This window comes from Hyposmocoma kahamanoa, unplaced genomic scaffold (genome assembly GCF_003589595.1).
Source record: "Hyposmocoma kahamanoa isolate Upper Pololo Valley unplaced genomic scaffold, ASM358959v1 100021, whole genome shotgun sequence".
Lineage (NCBI taxonomy): Eukaryota > Metazoa > Arthropoda > Insecta > Lepidoptera > Cosmopterigidae > Hyposmocoma > Hyposmocoma kahamanoa.
This window is the reverse complement of record NW_020653200.1, coordinates 17,896,946-17,924,507: the sequence shown is the minus strand read 5'-3', so window position 1 is coordinate 17,924,507 and position 27,562 is coordinate 17,896,946. Positions and strand designations below refer to the sequence as shown.

The window sequence follows — 27,562 nt, the reverse complement described above, 5'->3', positions numbered from 1 at the left end:
GATGCAGTGCGCATGCGCTAGGACTAACCACCTGTGGTTGGTGACCCATGCCTAGAAATGATGCGTAGTTTATAGGTTGATTCAGCAGTTGGTAGTTGTTCTGAAATGTTGGAGACAAATTTTTCCGTAGAAGATAATAAAATTTCAAGGCAAGTTGTTTTATTACTGGTCTAGCGTGCGTTGCAGTGCCACTGATAGATAAAACTGTTTCATCTTTTAACTATGTAAAAGATAAGGAAGATGGCCTTATGTCTCTCTTTCAAGGAAACAACTTTTAGTTGTTAATCGCCCTTTGTGAAGACACATTATCCTTTTTCGATATGTCGCGATAGTAATTATTATAATTATAATTAGTTAGCGATTATCGATTAAGGTAAATACTAGTGTTCGAAATTATCGAGGTTTATCATTAATTATCATTTTCTTTGATAATTATCCAGTGATTATTTAGCATCCGGCAGTTTATCCTTGCTAACTAAAAATGAAAACAGAAATTTAAAAAAAAAAAGGGAAATATCTTTGGGAAAATGTCTTCGTATGCCGTTTCTTTCTTGATTGCCATTTAATGTTGCATAGCTCGTTTTAATATATCGCAGCGTCGCGTCGTCGCGTCGTCGCCTAGCTGCGGTAATTTGAGGCGACCCTTAAAACTAAAGCATTTTTATTAAAAAAGCATGGTACCTACTGTATCACCGGAAGGCGCACTGTTTCGCTAGGTATTTGTCGCAGAGATCAATTTATAACGTATTGGACGAGTACGAGTCTGTTCGAAATTCGTTAGGTAGGTAGATACAGCTCTGGATACATGTTTTTCAATAAAACCAATTTACCATTTATGTCTTCTGTATTCGAAAGATGGAGAGATGATTATGACATTGAAGGTAGATTCTTAACAGCAGTTGGCACATTCGCTTCTGCAGCATCGTGGCTTAAATGGGAATTTCACGGATTTGCATGGGCTGCAGCATTTTGCTGTGGAACACGGCAGACAGCTGGCGCATGTTCCGCATCCAGGCGACATGTTACGACAGCTTACTACTGGACAATATTCTGCGCGGTTCAGACAAGGTGAAATATGCTTGCGATGCTTTTTTATTTTTTGTTTACGATTTTTTTTCCATTTCCGGCACTTGCCCACTGGACACGGTCTGAAGCAGGGTATGCTGGGCCATAGATATTCACAGCATGGCGAGCTTTGGCACGGACGACCATAGCAGGGTGAGCTACATGGTGACAAGCAGGGTTGAGGTAATCGACATGGCCGCGGTGGACACGGCCGTGATGGACATGGCAGCGATGGACAAAGCAGTGGTGGCGCTGACTGACATGCGGGTAAACAAAGCCGTGGTGTGCTCGGCCGACATGGTGGTGGATAGAATTTCTTAGGACAAGTTATACCACAAGGCATTGGGCCACATGGCATTGAACCACACGGCACTGGACCACACGGTCTTAGACCACACGGTCGTGGTATTGGACCGCATGGTCGTTTGCATATTTTCATACAGCACTTAAATGGCTTACAGGGTGGAGCGCGACAAACTATCGTTTTACATTTTGTAGGGCGACATGTGTTGGGAAAAAAGCATGGCAGTGGACAAGGAGCTCCGCATGGTCTGCTTGAGGGTGGAGTCCATTCAAGTGTTAGCTCATTTTTAGCGAGGGGAGCTCCATTTAATCTGCGTATAACAACCTCGAATACTCCCCTGCGAGGATTTGCTCCTGTTGTAACTATAACTGGTGCTTTATCATCGTCATTGGGAGGATAGTTTATGCAAGATTTGAAAACGTTACATGGGTCCTTGTCGTGTACTGAACAAACTTTTGGTGGCTTTATTTTAACGTGTGATACAGTTGCTACCAAGTCTGTACACGTTCGTGGTTTACAACTGCCAGTTTGACACCAAATCTCGGTTTTAAAAGGATTTACACAAGGATTTTCACTCATTTCGGTCGCTTGATTTTGATAAATTGATTGATTTTGATTAATGATTGATCGATTTAGAAAGACGTTCAGTGGATGACGATCTGTCTCTTTTTGTTTATTGCGGTGCATTTGAGTATTAAACTCGGATTTTTGTGGCCAAGGCGTTTTTGCTTCTGATTCCGTAGATACACTAGACTTCAATTTTAGTTTTTTCTTTCCCAGCCCCAGGAAATATAGAGGTATGTCATCACCAACAGAACTCGGTTCTAATGACATTAAGTTATAATTTTCTGTAGTGGCAGAGGTAAAATTCCAATAATTAAAACCAGTGTCTACCCCCATGTTACTTGGTATGAATGTGATGGATTTCAAAGTATCACCGTGGACCTGGAGGCATTTATTAATTGTAGCAGTGGCTTGTGTTTCTGAGTTTCTACGATGGTTGTCAGCGGTGCATAAGGTCATGTAAACACAAGTCTCGTTTTGGCTAAATAATGCTAAATTTTTACGTTCATTCAAGTGACTGTAAAAATTTGTCACGTTACCCGAAATATTTGTAGTATTTGAACCACGACCTTCCTGATTTAGTAACAGAGAATTTGAAAAAACTTGTTTTTTTGAACTCCAATCCGGTATTGCGTGTGAGAATTCTGGAAGAAACTGTTCATCGTCTTTACATATCCTTAGAAGCTCGTTCACTGTCGATTTGTCTTGAAATAAACTTTGAATACCGTCTATATGCCGTTGCATCGTCTCCGTACTCGTGTTTCCAATTTCCTGTGTATTTTCTTCTGTTAACTCGTGGTACAACAGCAAACTCGGCAGGTTACCTACGACCAGTTTATGATACTTTATTTTTGTTTTTGAGTACAAAGAACTACGACTATAATTAGAAATTATACTACATAACAAAAAATAAAAAATGAAAGGAAAATAAATTTATTCCATTGAAAACACAATTCAAAATTATTTTTTACGCCTACACGGTGATGCGCAACAGTTAGCGCAGCAAGGTACGCATTGAGCTGTTCGCGTATCATTGACCGGCACTATTTTTTCGTGGGTTATCACTGGTGTTATGAATTGATATTCTAATTTCGTTTTTCGGCCCGGCATTTCTACGGCCTTCCCAATGCGCATCTTTATGACCTGTGGAGGTAAATCGTAAACGACTCCTGAGTAATCTTCGGCTGTCGTAGGCATCAGTTGCTGTGTGTAATCCTCTCGGCTAACATCTCCTACACCATCAGATGTGAAGTTAAAGTGTGCTCGTTGCTTGTGATTCATTCCACAGCTATCCGACGGAAGTTGGAATATGACCTTGTTTCCCGGCGGGCAGCAATCTGTACAATTCGTTGAGGGTATCAAATAACAAGTTATAAACATATCCTATACTCTATTTGATTGATATTAGATTAATCTACATAGACATTTTAGACAAAGTTAACAAGATCATTCTAATGGCGAGCACAACGTCGTTTTAGTCTAGGTCTTCTTCCAGGACAACATTCACATTCTGAATCAGATTGCATTCTCTTGTTTATTTTCTGCACAGGCAATCTTTTTTCACCTGCTTTAGGTGCAACAAGTTCTAATTCTATTTTACACTTTCTGTCGCCTTGTAAAGCATTTTTTGCTACTTTTAATACAAAAACATCTTTATTAGGAAAGTCTGACTTCGGATCACTGCGTGCTTGCTGGCCATGTTTAGACGCTAAAGTACACCCTTCAGTAGTACATGTAAATTGAGTATCCGCCAATTGGGCGCCGTGACAGCAAATAGCCTCGGAGGGTAACGCCAGACTTATTTGATTTTTCCCACATGGTGGTTTGCAAGGATCACTCTTCGCTTCACTTTTTTTTCCGGCGTATGGCTTTTGTATAGCGCAATGTGTTTGACTAATCTTCTTAATTATTGCTGCGCTGGCAGGTACCTTAATCTTTAACTCGTTGCCAGATAGGTTCATGCCTATTTCTTCGTACTGTTTACTGCGACCTGGCCATCAACAAATTGTTTCTCATATACCTAAAGTTGCTCGTATTCATATTACCATCGGCCAAATATAATAACAAGTATATCTAAATCTGTCCATGTATCTAATCCTTACATAAATTTTAAGCCTGATTTAGTTTTTACTTGAACAAAGTATGTTATTTAAGTGTGGATGGGCAACGTTAACTTATAAAAATATGAACTATACTATATTAACGCTTAAACCTACCAATTACTTTTTGTATAAATTAGAATTATCCTTATATGCTATTTAAGAATAGTAGATGTCATACACGTGTAGATATGTAGATGAATCTGTACGCTGTCGTAGCGTCAATGCGTAGTAAAGTTAAGAAACGCCGGATACGCTTTACTTGCACTCATTACTCACATTATGGGAAGAAGGACAAAAACGTTTAATGGTCGTTTCCCTTGTTTTTTTGTCGTTATCGCTCGTCATCGCAAGCTCAGAAAATAAAAACTCATTGTTTAAAGAAAATTATTAGGATAGCTTGTTTGTAGTATTTATTCGTACACGTCGTGTATCGAGTATATAACCCATATATAACCAGAAATAGAGACGAAATGTCAATTCCGTACCTGAGAAGCATAACACTAACTCCATTTTTTACGATTTTGTGTTTTTAACGGTATCCTATATAATTGTTGGAGCTCTATCGACCCATAAAATTGTGTCTACGAAATTCGCCATAGGCACTGAGTTCTTTAAAAGTATTTGATGTACGACCGCTATCTACCACGAAGCATTTTATTGTTAAGGTCGGCGAAATCCCCGAGTTGAGGTTAGATAGTCTCGATACCCTTACACAAAATAAAGAAAAAAAAATCCGTTTAAATATGAAAAAGTTCCTGTGCCAATCCCATCAGTGGGTTCTGTTAACAATATATCGAATAGCTTGTTACAAATTGGCCATGAATCAACTCGGCAAACATCTCCATGTCAAAGCTACAAATTAGGTTCCCATTCGAGTGATGTTAGACTGTTTGCACAGCGAGTGCTGTTTCTACCTATTGACCCGACAGATAGGGAGTTCCGGAGAGACTACAGGTTCCTCGGTAAAACCAGGGTACGCGGGCAGGCGGGCCAAGCCCTCCGCCAGTGATATGCCTTCACGGGCATCTCTGGTGGATCCGGACTTAGGTATGGACTCGCCGGGGTTTGTGGTTAGCTGCAGGGATGAACACGTTCGTCTGCCCCCGTAACATGCGGCCGGGGCGTTTGTCCTGCACGCAGCTATCGCGTTTTAGTAGCGGTCTAGACGAGGGCCTAAGGCGAAGAGATGCGCGGGTCACGTGAGTTGCACTTTAAGTCGGAAGCTATGTCCGGACAATGTCGCAAGACGCTACGACCAGCATCTAGCCCGGAGAGATATTAAAGGATAAGCTAGACATCCTTCGATCCCTCCAGATGCGTATGTTTATGGGAACTGCAGAGACGCTTCGGCGTGACTTAAAGTCGACGGCTTAACGGTGGCAACCGTTAAAGTGAGCGTGCCTACAGCTTTGGTACCTATCTGGAAGTATTTTCCAGAGGGTGCTGTACGTGTAACCGGGGCAGCTCACCCAAGGCACTAGCCTTTTGGGAACCGGATGAAGTCCATACAAACGGGCTGATCTGGGGCCAAGACCTAACTGAGAAGGTCCTCTAAGGAGCAAGCCCGCACAGGTTATAGTGCCCTTCCCTTATAACCAAGAGGTTGATGTGGAGGGTAGCTATAAACAAAACTTATGTATGTAGAAATATATGGGGGCTGTCTGCACAGCTAGATGAGAACAATAAATTGGTAAAGAATTCTCAGAGATCTGGTCAAAATAGCCCTCAATGTTTGATAATGAAAATTTCGTTGACACTCCCGCTGATACTTATGCTACAGACAATTAACAATTCCCGATTTTGACTGGACGCCTCCTGAACCAAAACTTCACAATAAGGGATAGATCACTTTACATAACATACGTGTACCAAATAAATAGAAACGTCTTCATAAATTTTGTAGCAACAAAAACAAAAAAAACTTATTTTTTAACTAATGTAACCTTTGTCGGTATCAGCCATTTCATCACACAGTCGGTACCTACAATGGTTTTGTATTTTAATTCTCATTGTAGGTACCGACTGTGTGATGGGATGACTGATACTAACAAAGGTTACTTTAGTTAAAATAATAATAATAACAACCACTTTCATATTGTATTTTTTTCATTTTGTAAGAGGTTTTACATTACGGTAACTTTTTTCTATTTGATTTTTGTTTAAAAGCAGAACACGGTATGTGAACCAGTTTTTTTGTTTTATTGTTATAAATATCGCTAAAAGTAAGAAATTGATATGATATATTGATGAGATATGTATATAAAATATGGCATTGTAAATAACCATTACCTGTTTTTTTAGACGACTGATCAAACAAAGGAGCGTAATGTTTTCATGGTGAATATATTGTAAGGAAATATCGTTTACTGATTCCTCTGTAACTTCTGAATGTTTTAACCGATTTCGAATTGTAGCATTGTTACAATCCATAGCCATTCCAAGTGAGCATGGCATTGGGTACCAAAAAAAGGCAAAACACACCATTTTGTACTGACCGCAACCAAAAAAATATATATAAATAAAAATAAAATAAATTTTTAGTTTACTTCGTAAGAGCACAGGGGCAGCTGTGTTTTTAAATTTTTTTTTTAATTCGTTTTATTATGCAATGAAGTAGAAATAAAAATAACTAACTTGGATTTGAGCCAGGTGAGGAATAAGGGAAAAACTGCCATGTTTAGTTAAACAATCGTTTAAAGGTCAAACGACATTTAGTATGTACAAACTAGATACCTATAAAACCGACCTCCAACGTACTTGGAATGACATGTTTTTTTGAAATCGGTTACCGGAAAGTGCGCCAACCCGATTTCATCCCTTAGTTCGCCACTATACGGAACTTTACACAGGAGATAATAAAAATCGGTTCTCACTACTCAAAGTATATTGAGAGAAAAACGCCTTGAATTAGAGAATGGCAAAATCAACCATTGAAATAATTGCTCCTTAAAATAAAATTTAGCGCTATTTATAAAAATGACTCTTCATGCGTAAACAGCCTCTCTTAGAGGTGGATGATTTTCTTCAAAATTAAATGGGACAACTATGGAGGTACCCTCTTTACGACAAAAAAAGAATCATGAAAATCGGTGCACAAATACCGGAGTTATCGCGTAACATACATATAAAAAAAAACAGTCGAATTGAGAACCTCCAACTTTTTTTGAAGTCGGTTAATAAAAATATATATTTATTTTTTTACGTTTTACCGATTGTTTAAAAAAATTATCATACGGTAATAATTATACTTGCAAATATCGACACATAATGAGTTTTGCAGTGCAACATAATAGAATGAGAAGACGTAATGGGAGTTGCATTAGGTGGCAGCAAGACGCTTAAATGATTAGAAACAATTGATGGGTGTCGTCAATTGATGTACTTCAAAACGACCAGTTTAACTTGAGCTATGCTATAATGGACGTAAATTGAAAAATTACATATTTAATATTTAATTAACGAAGAAATGTGATTCAGTTTGTTTTGTAATTAGATGTTTTGCTGTTTTTTCCACACCACCGAATAGAACAGCACGCCATTGTTAGATCTTTATTACAATAAGTACAGAATATTTTTGGAATATACGGAAACGAACACACAGATCAGTTGTTGGCGCTGTACTACTTCTGTGTAAACGAGAGTTGATATTTATAATTGATTTATCCACTGATGTGATGACTAGGAATGTATGGCCCTTATTTCGTCTCTATTTCTGGTTATATACTCGATGACGTCGTGCCAGAGAAAAAAATGACAGGTGTCGATAACAAACTTCGATTTCATGCATATCGGTTGATTATCAGCCTTGTAATCCAGTTCGTAGATTGTACAGTTTGACTGGACGCCAATAAGTTTCGCTTGCTGTGCTTCAATAATGATAGCCGCGTTTTCCCTATTCATAAAACTATTAAGGAACAATATACCCTAACTACTAAACAACCATTCTTCAAACAAATGCTAATCTAACTAATCTAACTAACTAACACATTGCCCACGTTATACAAAGCTCTCATAATAGTTTTAGTACATATGCCGATGTAATCATTTTATCGGAATTTACAAGGAAAATATTTATTTTATTCATAATTAGGTTTTTTATTATTTGTATTTTACATCTAAAGAAAGAGACCCATCAAGTCCTACTTAATACCAACTGAGATTGTCAGGGTAATTGAAATGATAATCAAACATAAAGAATGATTTTTACAATTCTTCGTCGGCATTTGTCAATCTTCAACAAACGGTTCAAGCTAGAAGTCAACTATATGTATTGTTCAGCCACGAGAGCAGAATTTATTGTGGAGATGAAAGGGAAACGACATACACAGTACAATTTTGAAACTACGGTAGCGGAGCGAAGCATCGGCAGTGGTGTGTGTGTGTCGGGGAGTGGACATGTTTGGGCACTCGGTAATTTTATGGTTAGCATGGATGCAATTGAAATTTGCCGCTTTGTGTATAATTTTATGAACTATAATTAAAATGTTAAACTTTAAATGTTGTTGGAAGTTTACACGGAGAAAATATTTTAGAACACATTATTTGTATTGTTGACTTTTGCTTGGGAGCTGTGTGGCGATAGTCTACTTATGAAAAGCGATAATCCTCAAATATTAATAAGAAGTCGTGAGGTAATTCTTGTTAGATACTTTTATTGAGAAAAATAATAGAAATGGGTTTGTAAGCGATTAGATCTGGTAACTCCTTGTGAGCATGTCCGACTCGCACTTAACTGGTTTTCTATGTCACGGTATTAAGCGATAATATAGTCATGGATCAAATTGAATTAAATTAAACGTTGCCAATTCACCTATAGACATGTATACAAATCCTATAAAAACGTTGCGTATACGGATATATACAATTTGGAATAAGGTTGGTGTAAAGCTTAAAATTAAATGTAAGTACCAAAGTTTTTCGACCAGTACGGTCGTCCAATGGATCAAAATGCATTATCAAAAAGATTTTGATTCAATGGTACTACAGAGCATTGATTCTCACCTTTCGGTATATGTAAACAGTATGGATCAGTGTTCCGACAAGCTAATTTTGTTTTTTGTGGTTTCTTAGGGCCCGTGCAGTAACAAGGGTCATCAGGTTCTTCGCATGGCTTACTGTTGTAGGGATCTCGAGCTGCAGACGTGTGCAAATATCATTAACTTTAAAAAAAATCTTTAGTTAATGTAAACACTAATTTTTTATGTTATTGTAAAAACTATTTACAACTAAATATTTCTTGGAAATCGAGTATTGTTCAATTGCTTTTTCATCTAGACGATTCGATTTGCCTTTCTATTGAAACTACTTCCATTCATGCTCGTCTCTGAGTTTCATACCTAATTAAATAACATAATAATAACTGCGTATTGCATTAAATTATCATTTTACCTGGAGGGCATATTCCACCTGGGGCATGTCCTTCTGTTGTACACGGTTGACCTTTCAATCTATTTCCTTGTTGCGGACTTGGGGCCGTCTCAGTTATCTGATAAATCTGTAAATCTCTGGATGTACAAGTGCCAAGTGCGGCACAATCGCGAGAAACGCGACTACCAGGATTTGATGGCGGAGGACACGCGAATCCTTGAAACCGAGTGACAATCAATTTACCGAAGCAAGATATCCGCAGAAACATTGATACTTCACCAGCCTCTACACCTTCTGCTCCAACTATACAAAAAGAATCTTTCAAAGCTTGGTAACTGACATTGTTGGGGTCTTCTTTGTGTTTGTTCCTCGTTTGAACAAATTCTTTTGTCATGTCAATAGTAGCTTCTCCTACGACGAATCTATGTGGTGGAAACCCAGACGGAAGTGTTATGTAGACAGTTATTTTAATCGGAAATTTTCTCATGGCGGTAAATATATCATATTCTTTAAGAGAAAATAAGCAAGACTTTCCGATGTTAAGGGCCACCACGTGCGAGCCGTCGTCGGTCCAAAAGGCATTGCATTCAGATTCGTCGGCGCCTATTTCGAAAGGATCCACGAAAACACATTGGACTACGACACTTATTTTGTATTTTTGATCGTAATTGAAGTTTTTTGCGAATCTTATTTTATCTATTAATACCTCCAGGAGGAAAAGCCCGTCATCGCTGGTGTTGGGTAGCATCGCTGGACATGCCATCGTTTGTTGTATATGGGGCGCGAAATTAGATTTAAATATTTTTTTCACTATTGATTTATCATAATTTTTGAAATATATAAAACAAATGAAGACAAAATTGTTGATGGGAAGACTGTGACAATTATTTTTCTTTTTTTGAACGCAGAATTTAAAATTTTTATTTATATTGTCTCCGTCATAGACTTGGTATTTGTTTCCGTACTATAAACTCACTGACTTCACATGATCTTAAATAATACCTTGCAGAAAGCGGAAAGCAAATCATTGCATTTTTGCGAATGGTGAAATACAGTAAGAACCACAGACCTAGGATTACGTGCGCAAGAACAATATGTTTTGTAATATACCTAATTCTAATACAAACTTCTCTTTTTGGTTTATTTAAAAAAAGTACAAAGTTTTTTATTCTTAGCTGTGTTGGCAGAACTATGTTATTGGCTTTCGTTTTAACCATTTAGAAGGTTTTTGACTTGTTGCCTTTAAAGACTTTAGAACGTTAGCCAACAGCAGCTAAGACTGTTTTCCGATGGAATGTACTGTTAAATCAAACTTACCGAAATCCAGTCGCGTACTTTTACCAGTAAAATATCACAAAGTTGCCACTGCCATCGCGGCAACTCCAATAAGGAATTATTAAATATTTTGCTTTTGATAATTTTTAAAAGAATGACTTGTAAAACACTTGTTTTACAGCATTTGAAAATGGTAAAATTCACGAATTTAAAGAAAGACTAACAACATTTTACACCAAGTTTTTTCTTCCTCTTGAAAAATGTTGTCCAAATTCCACACTAATATTAAATTACTTAATTGACTCTAGGGCGACGTCATAGTCATATTCTAAAAAAAGTAACAATCCCTCATTGACAGAAAATTGCGGCAAGTGTTGCAGTAGCTGATAGTCAAACGTGTTACGATTCTAGTAATGTTAAGTTTAAGTTTAAGTTTAAGTTACAATAAGTTTAAGTTACAATATTCTACAATGTAGAATTTTGGAAAAGTGACAAAAGTATTACCCCAGAGCGCAACTTTTCCCGGATGAGCAAGAGCAAAGAAATTTCAATAAATTATTTAGATTTCTGTGGGTAAGATAGTAAAACACAAAATACATAGGTCTACTTTATTATAGATAAGTTCGTGAAGTTTCTGTTGTGAAGAGTAAACTATTTCAAGAAATCCCTTAGTCCGTTTTTTAAGCTACGAGATATTGCACAATCTTTTTGTTTTTTTGTCTTTGAAACAATAATACGAAATCTTCGAAAGAGTAACCGTGGTCAAAGAGTATCGCTTTGGATTGTAAGTCAATGCTTTGGGGGCTTTTTGTTTAAAACGTTTGTTATTATGACTTGATGAATGTTGCTTGAAGATAATATGACCAAAAATAATATTGGACTAAGAAGGAAATCCTTAGGACTTAGGGTTTTTTAAACGGGACTTAGACATTTTAATTACTTTTTTGGGACTTGGTACTTGGTGCAACGGGCTAGTATTACTTGTTTTGTGGAAAGGATTTCAATTTTTTTTTCTGGACTTAGAGGTAAAATTCTCTGAAGTGATTAGCCATGATAACTAAAAATTCAAAGAAAGCCTTTAATCTTATGTTCAGATTAATCTTAATTTACAAAAATATATACTTATTTCAGGTAGTATAAACTAGAGAACCAAATAAAGTAGGTACTAAGTATGACTAACTAGTATGAAACAGAATAACTAGAATAAGTCTTATTCTAGTTCCTGTGTTTTATTTTCAGCTATTTTATTTTATTTTATTATATTTGGGGAGCTTACAGCTACTTTTACAATATAGATTTAAGTATGATCAAACAGATGCCAATTAAAAGCTTCCACATTTGAACTTAAGAAATAATCTTACAATAACACAAGCTTAAAATTACAATGATACATCTAATTATGAAAACACAACAATCACCTTATAAGTCATTTGATAATTATCAATCATAATAGCTTTTACATTTATAACGCTATTACACATGGAGCAAATTATGCTTTCGAAATGCTCTAACTGGACCTTTGAGTAAAATGTTACTAAGGAGCTCAGGACAGTCAATCTTACTCTGTGCGATGTTCAACAAAAAACAGGCATCGGCTATATTTCTTCGCAGGTGTATTCTGGTGTAAAAAAAAGGTGTATTCTGCTATTTGAGTATTCATTTCATAAAAATCTAGCAAATGGGTACATATTTCAAGAGCTTCAAACCCTTCAGTATCAACTCAGTGATATTAATATAAAAAAAATGGACTTAGAAATTTCTTAGACTTAGGTTCATCTTGAACCCAACTCATTGGACTTAGCAGCTTTTCAAATTTGTTTAAACATGGCATAGAAACCAGGTTAGAAACAAAACGGTGAGACTAAACTGTAGACATTGGTGAGTTTTCGCCAATGGTGGTAATAAATAAATGGTAATATATAATGCATAAAATCCCTAAGTGGAATTAGGGACTTCTTGAACTGGGCCGTTCATAATTTAGTCTAACGATATCTATGTAACAGCGTAATCGATACGTCGTCTTGCATACCGTGCCAGACGCTATACCAACTAAGCCACGGAACGAACCAGCGGACCTCACGAATTTTTCTATGTGCTTGGGTCGTGTCTTTGTATTTGGTTTTTCAACGACTTTTTAGTCGTAGCGCCATCTATGAGAAATCTATTATATAGAAAAATTCGTGGATTAGTTGGTATAGTGTCTGGCACGGTATGCAAGAAGACATCGGTTCGAATCCGACCGGATCAAAGGAATTTTTTCTGAGTGTTCGATCTTTGTATTAATAATTATAACAAACTAGTGGAGTAATTTCACAAAAAATAATTGAATATCAATTCAATAAAAATTTAATTAATACAGTGAATAGCGACATCTCTCGCCAGGACTGGTAGCTGTAAAGGTACTAACTGGGTGATAAATCTGTCATAGATTTCTCATAGATGGCGCTACGACTAAAAAGCCGTTGAAAAATCAAATACAAAGACACGAAGCAAGCACATACAAAAATTCGTGAGGTCCGTTGGTTCGTTCCGTGGCTTAGTTGGTATAGCGTCTGGCACGGTATGCAAGAAGACGTCGGTTCGAATCCGACCGGATCGAAGGAATTTTTTCTGAGTGTTCGATCTTTGAATTATCTAATAATTATAACAAACTAGTGGAGTAATTTCACAAAAAACAATTGAATATCAATTCAATAAAAATTTAATTAAAGTTGTATTTCTTGTGTTGGATTTATTAATCCTCATGGAAAACAATGCTCTTAATTATCACGGAATAGGTATAGATACATAGATTTAGTATATCCATAGATTGGCCCTGACGTATTGGAGACGAGACCAAAACAAAAATACATCTGTGTGCGTATAATGTGCATGTGTGCAAGATAAATAGTGTTGCGCCATCCACTGATTTAACTTAAATATCGATTAACATATTACACCGGCATTTCATTCGTTGTATTCACCAAAATGTCTTAACGCAAAATACCGAGACGTTAATTAACTAGTTAATTAATGATTCAATAGAAAATTAAGAAAGCTACTATCACCTACTGGTAGTGCCATAGGATGGTAGGTAAACAATGGGGACTTTCACCCAAGATAACACTATGGCTCTACAAAATGGTGATAAGACCCATGATCAGTTACGGCGCGATAGTATGGAGGCCACGAACCAAGCTGACAACCGCAACCTACAAACAAATATAACTATTATAATTATTGTATGATATGATAACATAGAAGTGCATCACAGCAGTGAATTTGCAGATAAGTAATAGAACCAAAAAACCGGCCAAGTGCGAGTTGAACTCGCGCGGAGAGGTTTCGGTACAAACTTAACATTGTAGTTGAAGAATATGTTATCCAATAGATTCCAACAGCAAATATAGGTTTATTCGCACAATAGTGGGAAATTTAAAGATAATTTCTGTATTTTTTCAAAGCTTTAGGCTCTGTAGTTTCGAAGATAAAGGGTAGAATGATCAATTTTTGTCTATTTTCTTAAACAACTTAAAAATATTTATATTTCAAAATTACAAAAAATATATATTCTTAAGAACTTTCCCTCCCAATAGTGACTTAAAAATTTAGAATTAATTTATTTACGTAGCACGTTTTGGTCACACAAATGCATATGTGTACCAAATTTGAAAAAATCAGCATCATATTTCGGAACAGAAACGAACTCTAACAACAATAAATCGCTGATTTGTTGTTGATGACAGTAGTGCTGCACAAAAATCAATTAATTGTAAGACATACCGCATGAATAATGTGGGTTTAGAACCAGTAGCTTTACTCTTTGCTTGCCTCTAAAGGCATTTTATTTAAAAGCATTTTTCCTCAAAGTGTTTATTTGCCGCATATTTTTGAAAACTTTTTGGAAACCCCGTCTTCTCTCTTTGGCATTATAAGCCATTTCTGTCGTACTTCAATGATTTGAGGAAATCTGAATCAACAACAATAATTAACATAAAAAATGGGTGCCTCAACTATGCTATTAAAAGAAATTTTCGTTTTAATGTAAACAAAATATAATGTACTAATGCAATATTAATTAAATATAAAGTACTAAATCCAGAAATTTCTGATTCAATAAATAAAAAAAAATTAAGTATGAAGATGATTTCGGCAGTATGCAAGACACGCCTTTGCCTTTCTTTTTTTCAGTTAATTTTTTTTTTCTTTTTTTTATTTTTATTGTGACTCGGCAAAATGACTGCACCGCGCCTGATGGAAAGTGCGAATACAGTCCAGAGATGAGAGTAACGGATGGAAAACACAAATATCTTCACTCCGTCACTATCATTTTGCCGGTCTGGCCAAATGCTTCTTCACACTACGTTTGAAGGACCCGATGTTATAGAGGGGAGGGAATACATGCGCCGGGAGTTGGTTCCACAATTTGATGGTTCGGCATAAGAACGAATTGCCAAACTTTTTAGTGCGGGACGGTAAAGGGATAAGGTTGAATAACTCTTCAGAGCACTCACCGTGGTACAGGCGATAGAATACGCTAAGAGACGCTATATCTCTGCGAAGCTGTAACGACTCCGCATGCTCAGTTACATGAGGATCGTTGACAACACGGAAGGCGTAGCGCTGCAGTCCATCTAGGGCATCGAGCAAGTACTTGGCAGAGCCGTCCCAAAGGTGCGAACAGTACTCCATGCTGCTTCGGACCTGAGCTTTATACAACGGGTATCGCAGCTCTGGAGTAAAAAATCGGTGCACCTTGTTCAGGATGCCAAGCTTGCGCGACGCGGTACAGATGACGCTCTCTATATAGTCTTTGTTGCTCATGTCCTTCCGGATGCTCATCCCCAGCAGGCTGAGCTTGTCCTGCAGCGTCAGCGTTGTACCCTGAAGATGGGGAAGTGGAAGGAATGGGGATTTTTTGGAACTGAACGCGCACACCTGGGTTTTCTTGGCGTTGAACTCAACCAAGTTTCGGGAGCCCCACGACGATATATGTTCCAAAACATGGTTGAGCTCAGCGACAAGTTTTTCCCGGTTTCTCTCAGGGTCCTCCCGGCTGCTTGACGGTTGCTTATAATAGCAACCGTGCACTGTGCTATCATCTGCATAGCAATGAATGTTGCCAAAAGGCAACAAGTCATTGATATGCAGAAGGAACAGCGTGGGCGACAGCACGGAGCCCTGTGGCACCCCAGCATTAACTGTCACGAGCCGCGAAGTGCCTCCGTCAACAAGGACACGCAATCTTCGCTCGCGCAGAAAGCCGGAGATCCATTCACAAAGGCGGCCGGGAAGACCATATGCCGGAAAATTGGAGAGGAGACCACGGTGCCAGACCCGATCAAAGGCCTTAGCAATATCCAGACTTATCGCTAAGGTTTCGCCCTGTTTGTCGATAGCTTCACCCCAGAGATGCATTAGATACGCTAGAACGTCACCCGTTGATCGGTTCGGCCGAAACCCATACTGTCGATCATTAAGAATGGAGTGACGTTCCAGGTGCCGGATTATCTGAATATTTAGAATCCGCTCCATCACTTTGCAGAGCACTGAAGTGACAGCTATTGGGCGATAGTTTGTCGGATCAGACCGATCTCCTTTCTTGGGGATAGGTTGCACGTTGGCCTCCCTCCAAGCTAGGGGCACGTTACCAGATTGGTATGAGAGGCGGTATAAGCGCGTCAGTACGGGAGACAACTCCGCCGCACACCTTTTAAGGACGATAGGAGGTATCCCATCTGGACCATAGGCCTTCCGCACGTCAAGAGTCTGCAGTTCCTTGCGGACATCACATTGCCTGATAACTATATCAGGCATTGTGACTCCGCAGTGGGGAATTGACGGCGGTTGCGCATCTTGGTCGTGAATGCGCGAGTTAGCCCCAAAAAGGTCGGCCAATAAATTGGCTTTCTCTTCGGGGCCATAGGCCAAAAATCCATTGGGACACCCCAAAGGCGGCAGCGACGAACGACAAAAATTGGACTGCACGGCTTTGGCCAGGCTCCAGTAGGCACGGCTACCGGTGGGATGGGCTACCAGCTTCTGGCCAATCCGTGAAACGCGCTGGGCATCCGCTCTTATGTAAGCCCTCCTGCAAGACTTGGTTGCTTTGTTATAGGCTGCTTTAAGGGACGCAAGGTTGGGATCCTTTGTTACACGACCCTTGATCCAACCACGATATGCAGCCTGTTTCTCACTAACAGCGTCCATGCATTCGCGATTGAACCAAGGGCGTCCTCTGCGATTGGCGATGACACTGGAAGACGGTATGTAGTAATTCATAGCCGTTCCAATCTCATCGACAACAGCATCGGCAGCTGCTGAGGCATCCTTTCCTGCAAAGCAGTGCTGCAACCAAGGGATGGACGCAAAGTAGTCGCGCATACCATCCCAATCCGCCGACGAGTAGTGCCAAATGCGACGAGTGACCTCCTTCAGCTTAGTTGGAGGCATTTGGGAAACCTTACACCCAACCAAACAGTGATCAGAACTTCCCAGGGGGGCGCTGACTGATACTGTATAGTAGGTAGGGTGACTCGCGAGCAGAAGGTCAAGCAAAGAGGGTGCATGATCCGATATGTCTGGAACCCGGGTGGGCTGGGTTACCAGTTGGGTCAAGTCATGCGTGAGAGCGAAAGCGTGGGCAGTTCTTCCTGCATGGTCAGTCTTGAGGGAACTCAACAATGATTCATGGTGAGCATTATAGTCCCCCAACACGACCATCTCCGCAGATGGGAACTGCACCTGCGCGTCAAGAGTCGCCTGGCTCAGTTGGTCAAAGAGCCTAGTTGTCTCCGCATCCCCGCTGTGGGATCTATATAAGCACGCGAAGACTCACCCACATAGTGGAAAAGGAGGGGTCCTCCAGGCAGCGCAGACGGCGACAGCACACATCCGAACGAATATATACACATACCCCGGCTTTGGCCTGAAAGTTTTCTTCAAGCGAGTTAATGACATCTCGATAACATATTATCGATTGCGTCAATCTCTATGAAAGTGGGGTTATGAATTTCAGAAATTCACGTATTTGATATATTTTTTAATTGAATTCGTATACATTTGGGTTATTAATGCACTTGAATGGTATAATTTTACGGATATATTTAAGTAAAAAACTTTTGTGGTAGTGCTTTTAGACAGCTAAAAATTTAAATAGTACGAGATCGTACTTACATGTGAAATGTACAATTCTGCGAGTTTTCCTTTTTAGATAAGTTATATCCGGACACTGAAAACTTTACAATGACTAATAAACGTCCGTTTAACACTATTTCACATTTTAAAACCAATTATTTTTCAAAAATAAACGAAATTTGTTTCGTTGTCAGCTGACCCTAGGTACATATAGCCTCATAGCTTATAATGAAGTGGTCTCGTCTACCCATCTCGTTCTAACATACGTGTATACTAACTCTCTTTCACTTGCATTGCCAGTCTATGGGTACCTATATACTAAATCTATGTATAGATATTATTTAAGTGGTCTAGTGGAATTTCTATTCTAGTGTCTCTAAGTAGAACAGCCGGGGTAGTCTAAATAAACACGTTTACCCCGAGTAACCTGCACTTACCACCTACCTATAATATTGCGCAAGCTGGCTTAGCGCCTGATCGTTTAATTGATATTATAAAGCAAAAATAATTAATGATTTATTCAATCATTCCATGATTGATCAATAATATGAATGCATATTAATAATGTAATGTGTATGTAAATGTGAGTTTGTATTACATATTCGGCGAATATCTTTTGTCGTAGACAATCGATGATAATAGTTGTGTTTATTAGGTTATTGTACCCTACGAAGGTACATGTTTAGGTACCGAAAAATTTTTGAATGTACGTCATAGTCTACCACGTAATTGGAATAAATACCTTTTACTTATATTTGGCCATTATAGAAATAACAAAGTTATTTTGCAGTTATGTATAGCAACCAGTATATGCAATAATTACTGATCATTCAAGTGGCTGCAACACTATCGCATTATATTGCGAGGCGCATTAAATCGCGAGGACCATTACATTGCGAGACACATTAAATTACGAGGCGCATTCAATTGTGATGTCATTAGATTAGCTACCTCCGTGGCCAAACGGCTACCGTGCTGGTCTGATACGAGAAGGTCCCAGGGTTCGATTCCCGGGTCAGGAGAGATATTTATATGACCTGCATTTGTTTGTCTCGTAAGCTGTGGTGTAATTTGTGGTTGTCTAGGTGTGAGTCTATAGCGCCCGCCATACAAGGTTTCCTTAGTGCGGGGCTGTGAGTGTGTGCGTTACCATTGGCAATTTGCAGTCGTGCATCTCACTCCAAGTTGTACTAAAAGCAGTGAAAGACAAATTAACTACCAATCAAAGTATATATGTATGTAGATTAACAATAAAGGCGAAGTAATAATTGTTAAAAGCTGTAAAACTTGCACTTTAGTTTCATTCAGGACCTAGCCTTCCTGTGGCTGTGAGAAGATGCGAATTCCAACGCAATTGTTGTAATTATTGATTTTCCAGGTTTACCACCAAGCACCCATTAACTATATGTATATTTCTCGTAATTGGCTGTTACAGCCGCATTGGTACCCGGTCAGTAAATCACTATATATTACTTTGAATTTAAGTCCCTCTACTCGGATTTGGCATGACTCTGAAGTGGGTATTAATACTAATCGAGCCTCTCCACCTTTCGTCGTATTTTACGCGAGTAAGTAACGTCCGAGGTAAAGGCAGAAATAAAAGCAATTCGCAATATGGGTAACTAGGCATACAGCACGCACGACACACATGTAAGCAGCGACAAGCATAGGATGCAGTTTCGGTAGAAGCTATTTAGCGACTAGAGAAGGGCGCCCCGCGGTGCAGTGATGCACTCGCGCCGCTCATTCGACCGCCGGGACCGGTTCCGCGGTGTGTCGCAGTTGAGACTATATATATAAAAAGTCGGCGCCTGCATGTGTCCGTTTGTGCGTACATTTTTTTATTTAATATAAAATGGTACAAATCAATAAAAACAATGAAATATTGAAATAGAATATTTGTGAACCCGTTTACATAATTTCAGTAACTCGCTACAACTCTTATAATTCAATGCCATACTGGTCATAGCAGAATGAGAAGAGATCGGGAAAACAAAACCGCGACGAATTAAGACGTTTTAAAATAAGTAAATGTCAAAAGTCCGGCTAGAAGGACGATCTTCTATGTTACCTTACGATATACAATAGCGCGAATAACTACAAAAAAATAATAAAAAATAAAAATAAATACACTAGTTAAGGAGAAAAAGAAATAGAAGGTTTATGTAAATTCATAATGAAGAGGAAGGTCAAGGTGATAACGTCGAAACAGAAGCAATGAAGAACAATGTAAAATATTTAGGTTATGTTTAGTAGATTGTGTCAGTTAGTAATCATTATAAAAGTAAAGTAAAACCATAGATTTAGTATAGTAAAACATACATGTTATTAATTTTTTAATTAATTTTATTGAAAGGGAGAGTACATCTCTCATTGACATAATGTACTATAGACAATAGACAATATATGTCACACTGCGGCCTGCCGTTCCCGCCATGACGGCACTAGACAGTAGCGAGAGCGGGCGTGTATCGCACGTGTACGTGAAGCAACAAACGTTGTTTTATTGAGCTAACCCTGTACAAACGCCACAGATAGTATTTGCTAAAGTAATGAACGATGATGCAGTCGCTAATTGTCTACCTTTACACACGTGTTACAAGATTCACCCAAAGCCTGATCTTCGCTTCACATCTTACTGAAACGACATTAATTAAACATCACTAGTAAATTATAATTATTTCAATATCAAATTAATATTTAATTGCAAGTTATGTATCAATCGAAATGCTGTAGGCCAATGCATAATTTTAATAAGTTGTTTTTATTCATATTGATTTTCAATTCGTAATTGTCATGTATACATACTGCTAGTAGTCGCGAGTTGTTTCTTTCGGAGCTTCGTCACATTTTACTAATATGCTTTAGTCATAACGTTCAATTATAATTATTTAATTCGTTAATCATTAAACATTGAAATTATACAAACATTGAAGTTGTAGAATGCAATTAGAACTATTAGAAATTAAGCAGAGGTGAAGGGGGCACCTTAGAACATTTTTTACATACCTGGTTGTAACAATCCTAAAACATTATTATTTATTTGTCTTGTTTGTTGCAGTAAGTAGACCTATTATTTGGCTAAAATCATTCATAATAAGCACGAATGAAGCACGATAAAAAGTTTATAATACTGTCAGAATACCCATTTTTGTAAAGGATCGGTACCTATATACTAAATCTATGGAAGGAACTCATATGTTTAAAATTGCCCTACACCTGGAGGAGCTTTGGGCACCTTTGAATTTATCAATTAAAATGAAAATTAGGTACTTATTTATTGCAAAATATTTTTATTGAATCCGTTATCAAATATCTTTTACAATATATATAGTTCTTCTTACTGTTTAGTTAAATGTATAATCATAGGACTATTCCAAAAGAAAGTTTGGACAGAACCGAAACTCAAAAGTATAAATTGCAATATAAAAAATAAACAAAAACAAGTTTCTTAGGTAACCAATTATAAAATCACAGGAATAGTACCAACCAGAATAAAAATAACTAAAAAAATAAACAAAACCACTTCTTATAAAAATATTAGCAGAGGAAGCCAATCTGAACTCTAAACGTGTTCAAAGCTGCTCTTTTTTATTTGTTCAAATCTGCTCCAATGGATACTTTACAAAATAACAAATATTTTCCATGCGTAAAATTACTCAATGACTACGAGCTGTAGATTTAATATTTTAGCAATAAAACAATCCACGACAAGCAAAGTTCAATTCACCATTATCTATATTCTTCCAGTAATATCCTTAAAATTGTTCTTGAGAATGTTTCCATATTCATTCAATCTGACTGGGTAAACGAATTTGTTCAAAGGTGCTTCCTTCTACCCTACTTAATCCAGGGATAATATTTGACCCTCAAAGATTAAGTAAACTATTTGATTGTAAATGTGCACTTTTTCAATAAACGATATTTTTTTTAATGTTTGATATATAATATTGTTCCGACTATATTAGTTGATCTACGAATAAAGTATAAATGAACTGCATTCAAGGCAACATAGGTAAGGTAACAAGGCAATATTTTTGGTTATGTATTTTTATGTAATTTTATAAAATAAAATAAAAAACATATTATCATGCAATAAAACAATTATTAGTGGTAACACCAACAAAGAACAATAAATAACCTGTTAGTAATAATTCTTAAAGGTTTTTTTTTAATTTTTTATTGTTCTTTGTTATATTATGCTAGCATGTCGTTTTTATAAAATGTCATTTGTCATCAACTTCTCGTGAGATTTTCCCAATCTCAATGATCTTATTTGCTATCTAAAGAAAAAGTTTACGATCACTGACCGCTTCTTTGTTTACGGTTTATCTAATTCTTCACAACAAAACAAGCTAATAATTCTTCACAAAGTGTACACCAAAGTCCTAGTGTGCATTCTTATTACATATTCTAACTAGGTTAAAAATGTATGCCCAAGAATGTTTACAAAACTCTTTCAAGATGCGCGAAGTCCCTAAATCGCATAAGGCTAGGGAATTGTCTTACATTTAGAACAAATGTGATAATTGTGAAGTATTTGAGTTAGTAAAACAAACTGTACCTAATGTTTATTATAAACCCCCACTGAAACATTACATACTTTAAAAGAACAGAAACTATCACCACCACGCGTATCATTTTCTTAACGGCAATTGAGTCGTCTCAGGAATACAGCTAGGCTTTTGTTGAGTACGTGATATAAAGATGTGACGACCGTGTGATGTGAAGACCAATGTGACATGGAGGCAAATACAGTTTATAAAAAAAATGGCAAATCAAAACAAAATATGATATTGCAGCGAACTAAAGCTAGCAGTAGTACTAAGCTGCGTTAAACTGAATTACTGAAAAACAAACACACATTACAACAATGACATCTATGTACCCACTAGCGTTTACAACGAGAAAATTATCATATATCATATCATATACATCAAATAATCATGAACTTTACTTGTTACTTGAAACGTTACTAGGTACCGAAAGAAAAACTAACTTATCGATGTATATTCCTACGTTGTCACCTATGGTTGTCACTAACACTCGTAGATTTAGTATATAGGTACCTATATACTAAATCTATGCTAACACTAGTATTTCCGTAAGATGGAATAGTTTAACTAGCATCAACATTTTTAAAATGTATGGTCATCTATATTAATATAATTGGTAATTTACAAAGAAAATGGCTGCTAACAATAATATTCGGTAAAATTTAAATTATGTTGGTAGAGTAGTATTAAGTCAGTAAAATTCGGAACTTTCAGGATTTCTTTCGATTGTTTCCGTATTCTTATTTGCACAAAAGTTTCCGGTAGCGCAGTAAATAACGTAGTAATATTCGTTTTTTGATAACCTTATTTTTAATCACGAAACTAATAACTTAATTTACGAAATGATTGCGTATCCAAAAATATGACACGCTTGGCCTTTGTGTAAATCAGTACAAGAGCATTCAATAATGTAGAATCGGAGAAGAACGAACAAATTGTACTACTCCTATTGTCACAACGGAGTGAGATCCTGTCGTAAACATAAAACATGAAACCAAGTTTAACGACTCGAATTTATAAATTTCAGGACGCGCAGGCTATTTGTAACTCAGTGTAATTACAGTTGCTGTCTTCGTGTTTCGTTATTTTGAGTGTCTGCGATTTTTCGGACAACACCTACACTACATGAAACGTGTAATAAATAACTGGTGATGAGACATCGGTTTACGAGTATGAGAGTATGGTACCTTGAAAATGAGGCGAAAACCAAAAGCATGCATACATATCACCGCGCTTGTCAAAAAACCGCAACAAAACGCTCGAAAATCAAAATTATGCTGATGCCCAAGCAGCACACCCATATCTAAATATATACTATAAGATATTTAATAGAATTTAATTCGATTGAATATTTTAAGAGTTCAAATTCCCTCAAGATATCTCGAAGAAAGTTTCTAGATAACTTAAAGTAAAAGTGGGCACAACTTTATTAGTAGAACACAAGAGTGCTTTGAGAAGCTATCTGTAGGTAGTGTTAAGAGTGATTTTTATCTTTTTTCTCAAGTAACTCTTCTAGAATGCTACAAGACCATTTGTAGAATGTAGAATGTAATTTTTATTTTTTGTTGTAGACAGTTTTTAGATAATTTATAGTCTATGATAGTTTTCTTAGCAATGCTATTTTAAAACCAAAATACTAAAGCGTTACAAACATAAGACGCAATTCTCTTAATACTAATAGATTTCAAGACTAATGGCTTACAAAATATAATCTATCAAAATTGCAACATGGCGAAATTAGTTATAATATTTCTGACTTTTTCGCGCAATGTTTAATCGGTTAGAAAACTCAAATTGACGTGCGACTTTAAATACATTGTGAAAAGTGATGTAAAACCTGCTATAAAAGTAATGCGCTCGCTAAATTTTAGTATTTATGTATAAAATATAAACTTAATAAAAATACAATTATCGATTTTCTGTTTTAAATATTTATAGAAAACTTAAATATACAATGTAACTCACAAAACAAACCATTTCCAAGAAGTTCTAGGCTTCTTCAAGCTAATTTCAACTTAGATTTACTTTTTAAAAAGAAAGAAATTTTTCTCGGTTACTTCATAGTCATTCTTTAAAAATAAAAATGGCGATAAGAATTTAAAGCTTTTTTCAAAACACAGTTGGGAGCATTTTGTCTATAGCTTTATCTATAGAAAAACTTTAGAATACGATAAGATTATTTTTACTTGCTTTAGTGTAGTTGATTCTTCTACAGAAGAACTTTCACTCCTATGAAGTTTTTATGATTGTCTACAAAACGCGATGTTTCTAAGCGATTTTTTCTTTTGACAGAATTACAAAATCTTTATAAAGTTAAAGGAAATAGTGAGCGTATTATGCAATAAAAAGCTTTTCAAAACACTAGGTCAAAAAACAATTGAATATATCCAATTTGTCGGAAAAAAACGTTATTCTGTATAATTATATGGAATGTGTTATATATGACTGAAAGGTGGATAAATTCCCTATCATATAAATATAAGGAATATTTTAATGACTTACCTAATTTATGTTGGAAGAAATAAAATTTTCATTACAAATTTGAGGTTATTTCTTCACGCCAACCACATTTCACACAATGATTTCACTGATTTCTATTGATAGACGGCACAACACACATACATATCATTGAAGTACAGTAGTTTACGCGCTCATTTCAATTGTTTTTATCATTTCACAACACGGAATTACTTCACAAGTTTATTTATTTGTCAACAAACAAATGCCGGCCATGACCGGCCCGAGCGCCAATTACGACTATTGTATCCAGAGTTGCCAATTTGTGGGGAATTCCCCAAATTGTGGGGAGTTTCAACTAGATTGGGGATTTTGTGGAGATTGGCGCTATGTGACGAAAACGTGGGGATTCTAACATTTTATCATTTTGTTTAATCTATCAATTGCTGATGCATCGCTAGTTAGATCGTTACTGTTAGAAACACTGTGATGGACTATATCGACGTGTTTTTCAACATCGAAAATCCCTCGTATTATTAAAAGAATTATTTTAATTATTATTATTACTTTAATTCTTCAAGAATTAATATAATTTAATAAACACAAGTAGTTATTATTGTCAATTAAATGTCAATAATCATAAAAATTAAATTTACCAACGGATTGATACTGCATAAATAAGTAATGTACGACAAATTGCGTAGTCGCACATGTCAATATCTTTTTTTCATCGAAAGAAAAAGTTAGGTGCACCCTTAGACTATTTTTTTCCATCCTCTAAGGGTGCACGCAAGAAGCCTAAGTGCACCTCACAGTCCATCGTCAAGTTCCAATTTCAAAAATCTTTTCCACACTAGCGTGCAACAAACTATTTTGCGCGCAGATTTCTATTGAGAAAGAAAGCCTTGCCCGGCTAGTGAGGTGAAAAAGTCATTTATTGTGTGAAGAATAGACATGTTCCCCAAGCTAAATATTCCGCATAAGTAACACCCGATTTGCTCATCGCGGGTGAGTAATCATTTATCAGTTCCTCACACAAAGCAGGGCCGCATCAGCGTCACTGCAATATGTATGTAATTATTTGATACCTCTTTTTCAATACAATGTTTGTAGGAAATTTTGCATGTTCTAATATTTCACTAAATAAATCACGTCGAAACATATTTTTTCTATTTACAATATTAAAGAGAAATAAAATTGAGGTTACTGCAAATAATATATATATGTAAAGGTTTCAATTAAGATTTCTTTATTTCAGTCAGTATTTATTTCGAGAATTTGCGTAGTATAATATCAAATTTAGCTGAAGGATAGTTTATGTTATACCAATTGCATGCTTCGTTCCGGAACGGCCTTCCAACTCTGAAACATTTTTCGTATACTATAAGATAATTATAAGATATGAATAAAGAATGTAAACTCGAACGTTATATTAGTAGTGAGTGTGTGTCGTAGCATTATAAAAGAAACACGTGCGCTGATTTTTGTAAACATATAAGTTTATATAACATCAAAACAATATTAACAGTAATGTTATTATCAATAGTCAGAAAAAGGTGTTCCATAGATACATGTATAGGCTACAAGGAACGACACAAAGTTCTTAAAACAAAAAAAAAATAATTAATTACTAAAACAAAAGTACTGACGTAAGAAATCGAAGTTGGATTTTAAAGTTAGAATACTTTTTATATTTATATATTCTAATGGTGCCATTTAAAAAAATGCATAACTACTGTATTTTTTTGGAAATCCGGAATAAAAAAAGTAATATTTGATGGTTTTAACGACTCTATGTCGCTCCTTGTAGCTATATATATACAAGTATCTATCTATCGACACCAGAATTATCAATTAATGTAAGAGAAAAAGCACGGTTTTTCAGTAGAGCCAAAAAACGATTTAATTTTTTTAAATCTGCCTATAACTTTTTACTGTCTGCTCCAATTTTGGTCAGATGAGCAAAGTTTCTTAGAATTTCCTCTTCTTTCATGCTATAAACGAAATATTTAGGAATGCCTAGTGGTTTAAAATATAACATGTCCCTTACATTAAAAAAAGATGTTTAGTTGTGCCTTACGTTACTAATATTTTATGTGTAAACCGTCGCTCATAGTGTAAGCATGAGGAGAAATAGAAAATTACACATAATCCTATTGTAAAGGATCCTTTACAATAGAATATATTATATAATATTATCCGATACTTGGGCGAGCAGCCTCTGTCCCACCTGATGCGGAGCACTTGGAATACCAAGATTTCCGGATTTTCTCGTACTCACTGAATCCTTCCGACCACTAATCCCGTCAATAATTTGAAACCATCTCTATTCCTTCTGGGATAACAAGTACCTAAATGTCAGTGCCCGCGAGGTCTTTGTGTTAGGTTTTTGACTGTTTGCTAGGTGTAGTTTTGGTTGCAGTATTTTTAGTTAGGAAGGAGCAGGGTATTGGTACGATCGCATCAAGTCGTATTTTTAAATACCCCATAAGATGCTACCGATAGTTGCAGAGATTCAGCAAACTCAATTTTGTATGGTGGCCATCTTGGTTTCTCCATATTGGAAAAGTTTTGATCCCGGTAGAACCTGACCATTGTCCAAGACAAATTTTGTTTGAAAGCTATAACCCATCTCTGATGCTTTGACCAGACCGTTTATCACGGACACCAGGTCGATTTAATAATAATATAATATAATATAATATAATGTAATATAATATAATATAATATAATATAATATAATATAATATAATATA

The 27,562-nt window shown here is 36.5% G+C and overlaps 2 protein-coding genes across 4 annotated transcripts in view; both read right to left on the bottom strand.

Moving 5' to 3' along the window:
- Window positions 1-513: 513 nt before the first annotated feature.
- Window positions 514-10,207, bottom strand: LOC113226298. 3 transcript variants are annotated; one of them, XM_026458886.1, is made up of 4 exons: window positions 9,424-10,207; window positions 9,037-9,168; window positions 2,659-2,757; window positions 515-2,577 (listed from the first exon to the last, which is right to left on the bottom strand). In XM_026458886.1, the coding sequence occupies exons 1-4, from the start codon at window positions 10,163-10,165 to the stop codon at window positions 890-892; spliced, it is 2,661 nt and encodes an 886-aa protein (XP_026314671.1). In that variant the 5' UTR covers window positions 10,166-10,207; the 3' UTR covers window positions 515-889. The 3 variants fall into 3 exon arrangements, with proteins under 3 accessions (XP_026314662.1, XP_026314671.1, XP_026314678.1); XM_026458877.1 differs by having other exon boundaries at window positions 514-2,757; XM_026458893.1 differs by lacking the exons at window positions 515-2,577; window positions 2,659-2,757 and adding an exon at window positions 3,278-3,923.
- A 15,825-nt stretch (window positions 10,208-26,032) lies between these two features.
- Window positions 26,033-27,562, bottom strand: part of LOC113228267 — a 27,452-nt gene continuing 25,922 nt past the window's right edge. The window contains exon 6 of the mRNA XM_026461535.1: window positions 26,033-26,168. Within this exon, the coding sequence (XP_026317320.1) occupies window positions 26,072-26,168 (97 nt within the window). The 3' untranslated portion in view covers window positions 26,033-26,071. The remainder of the gene's footprint in view (window positions 26,169-27,562) is intronic.

Bases quoted from the DNA above. Each gene is read 5' to 3' on its own strand.
- LOC113226298 (XM_026458877.1), bottom strand. From the start codon at position 10,165: ATGGCATGTCCAGCGATGCTACCCAACACCAGCGATGACGGGCTTTTC. The intron at 9,169-9,423 runs GTAAAATGATAA...ACACGTCTGCAG, and splicing joins AGGTGGAATATGCCCTCCAG to CTCGAGATCCCTACAACAGT. The intron at 2,758-9,036 runs GTGAGAATCAAT...AACTGGTCGTAG, and splicing joins CTGTTTACATATACCGAAAG to GTAACCTGCCGAGTTTGCTG.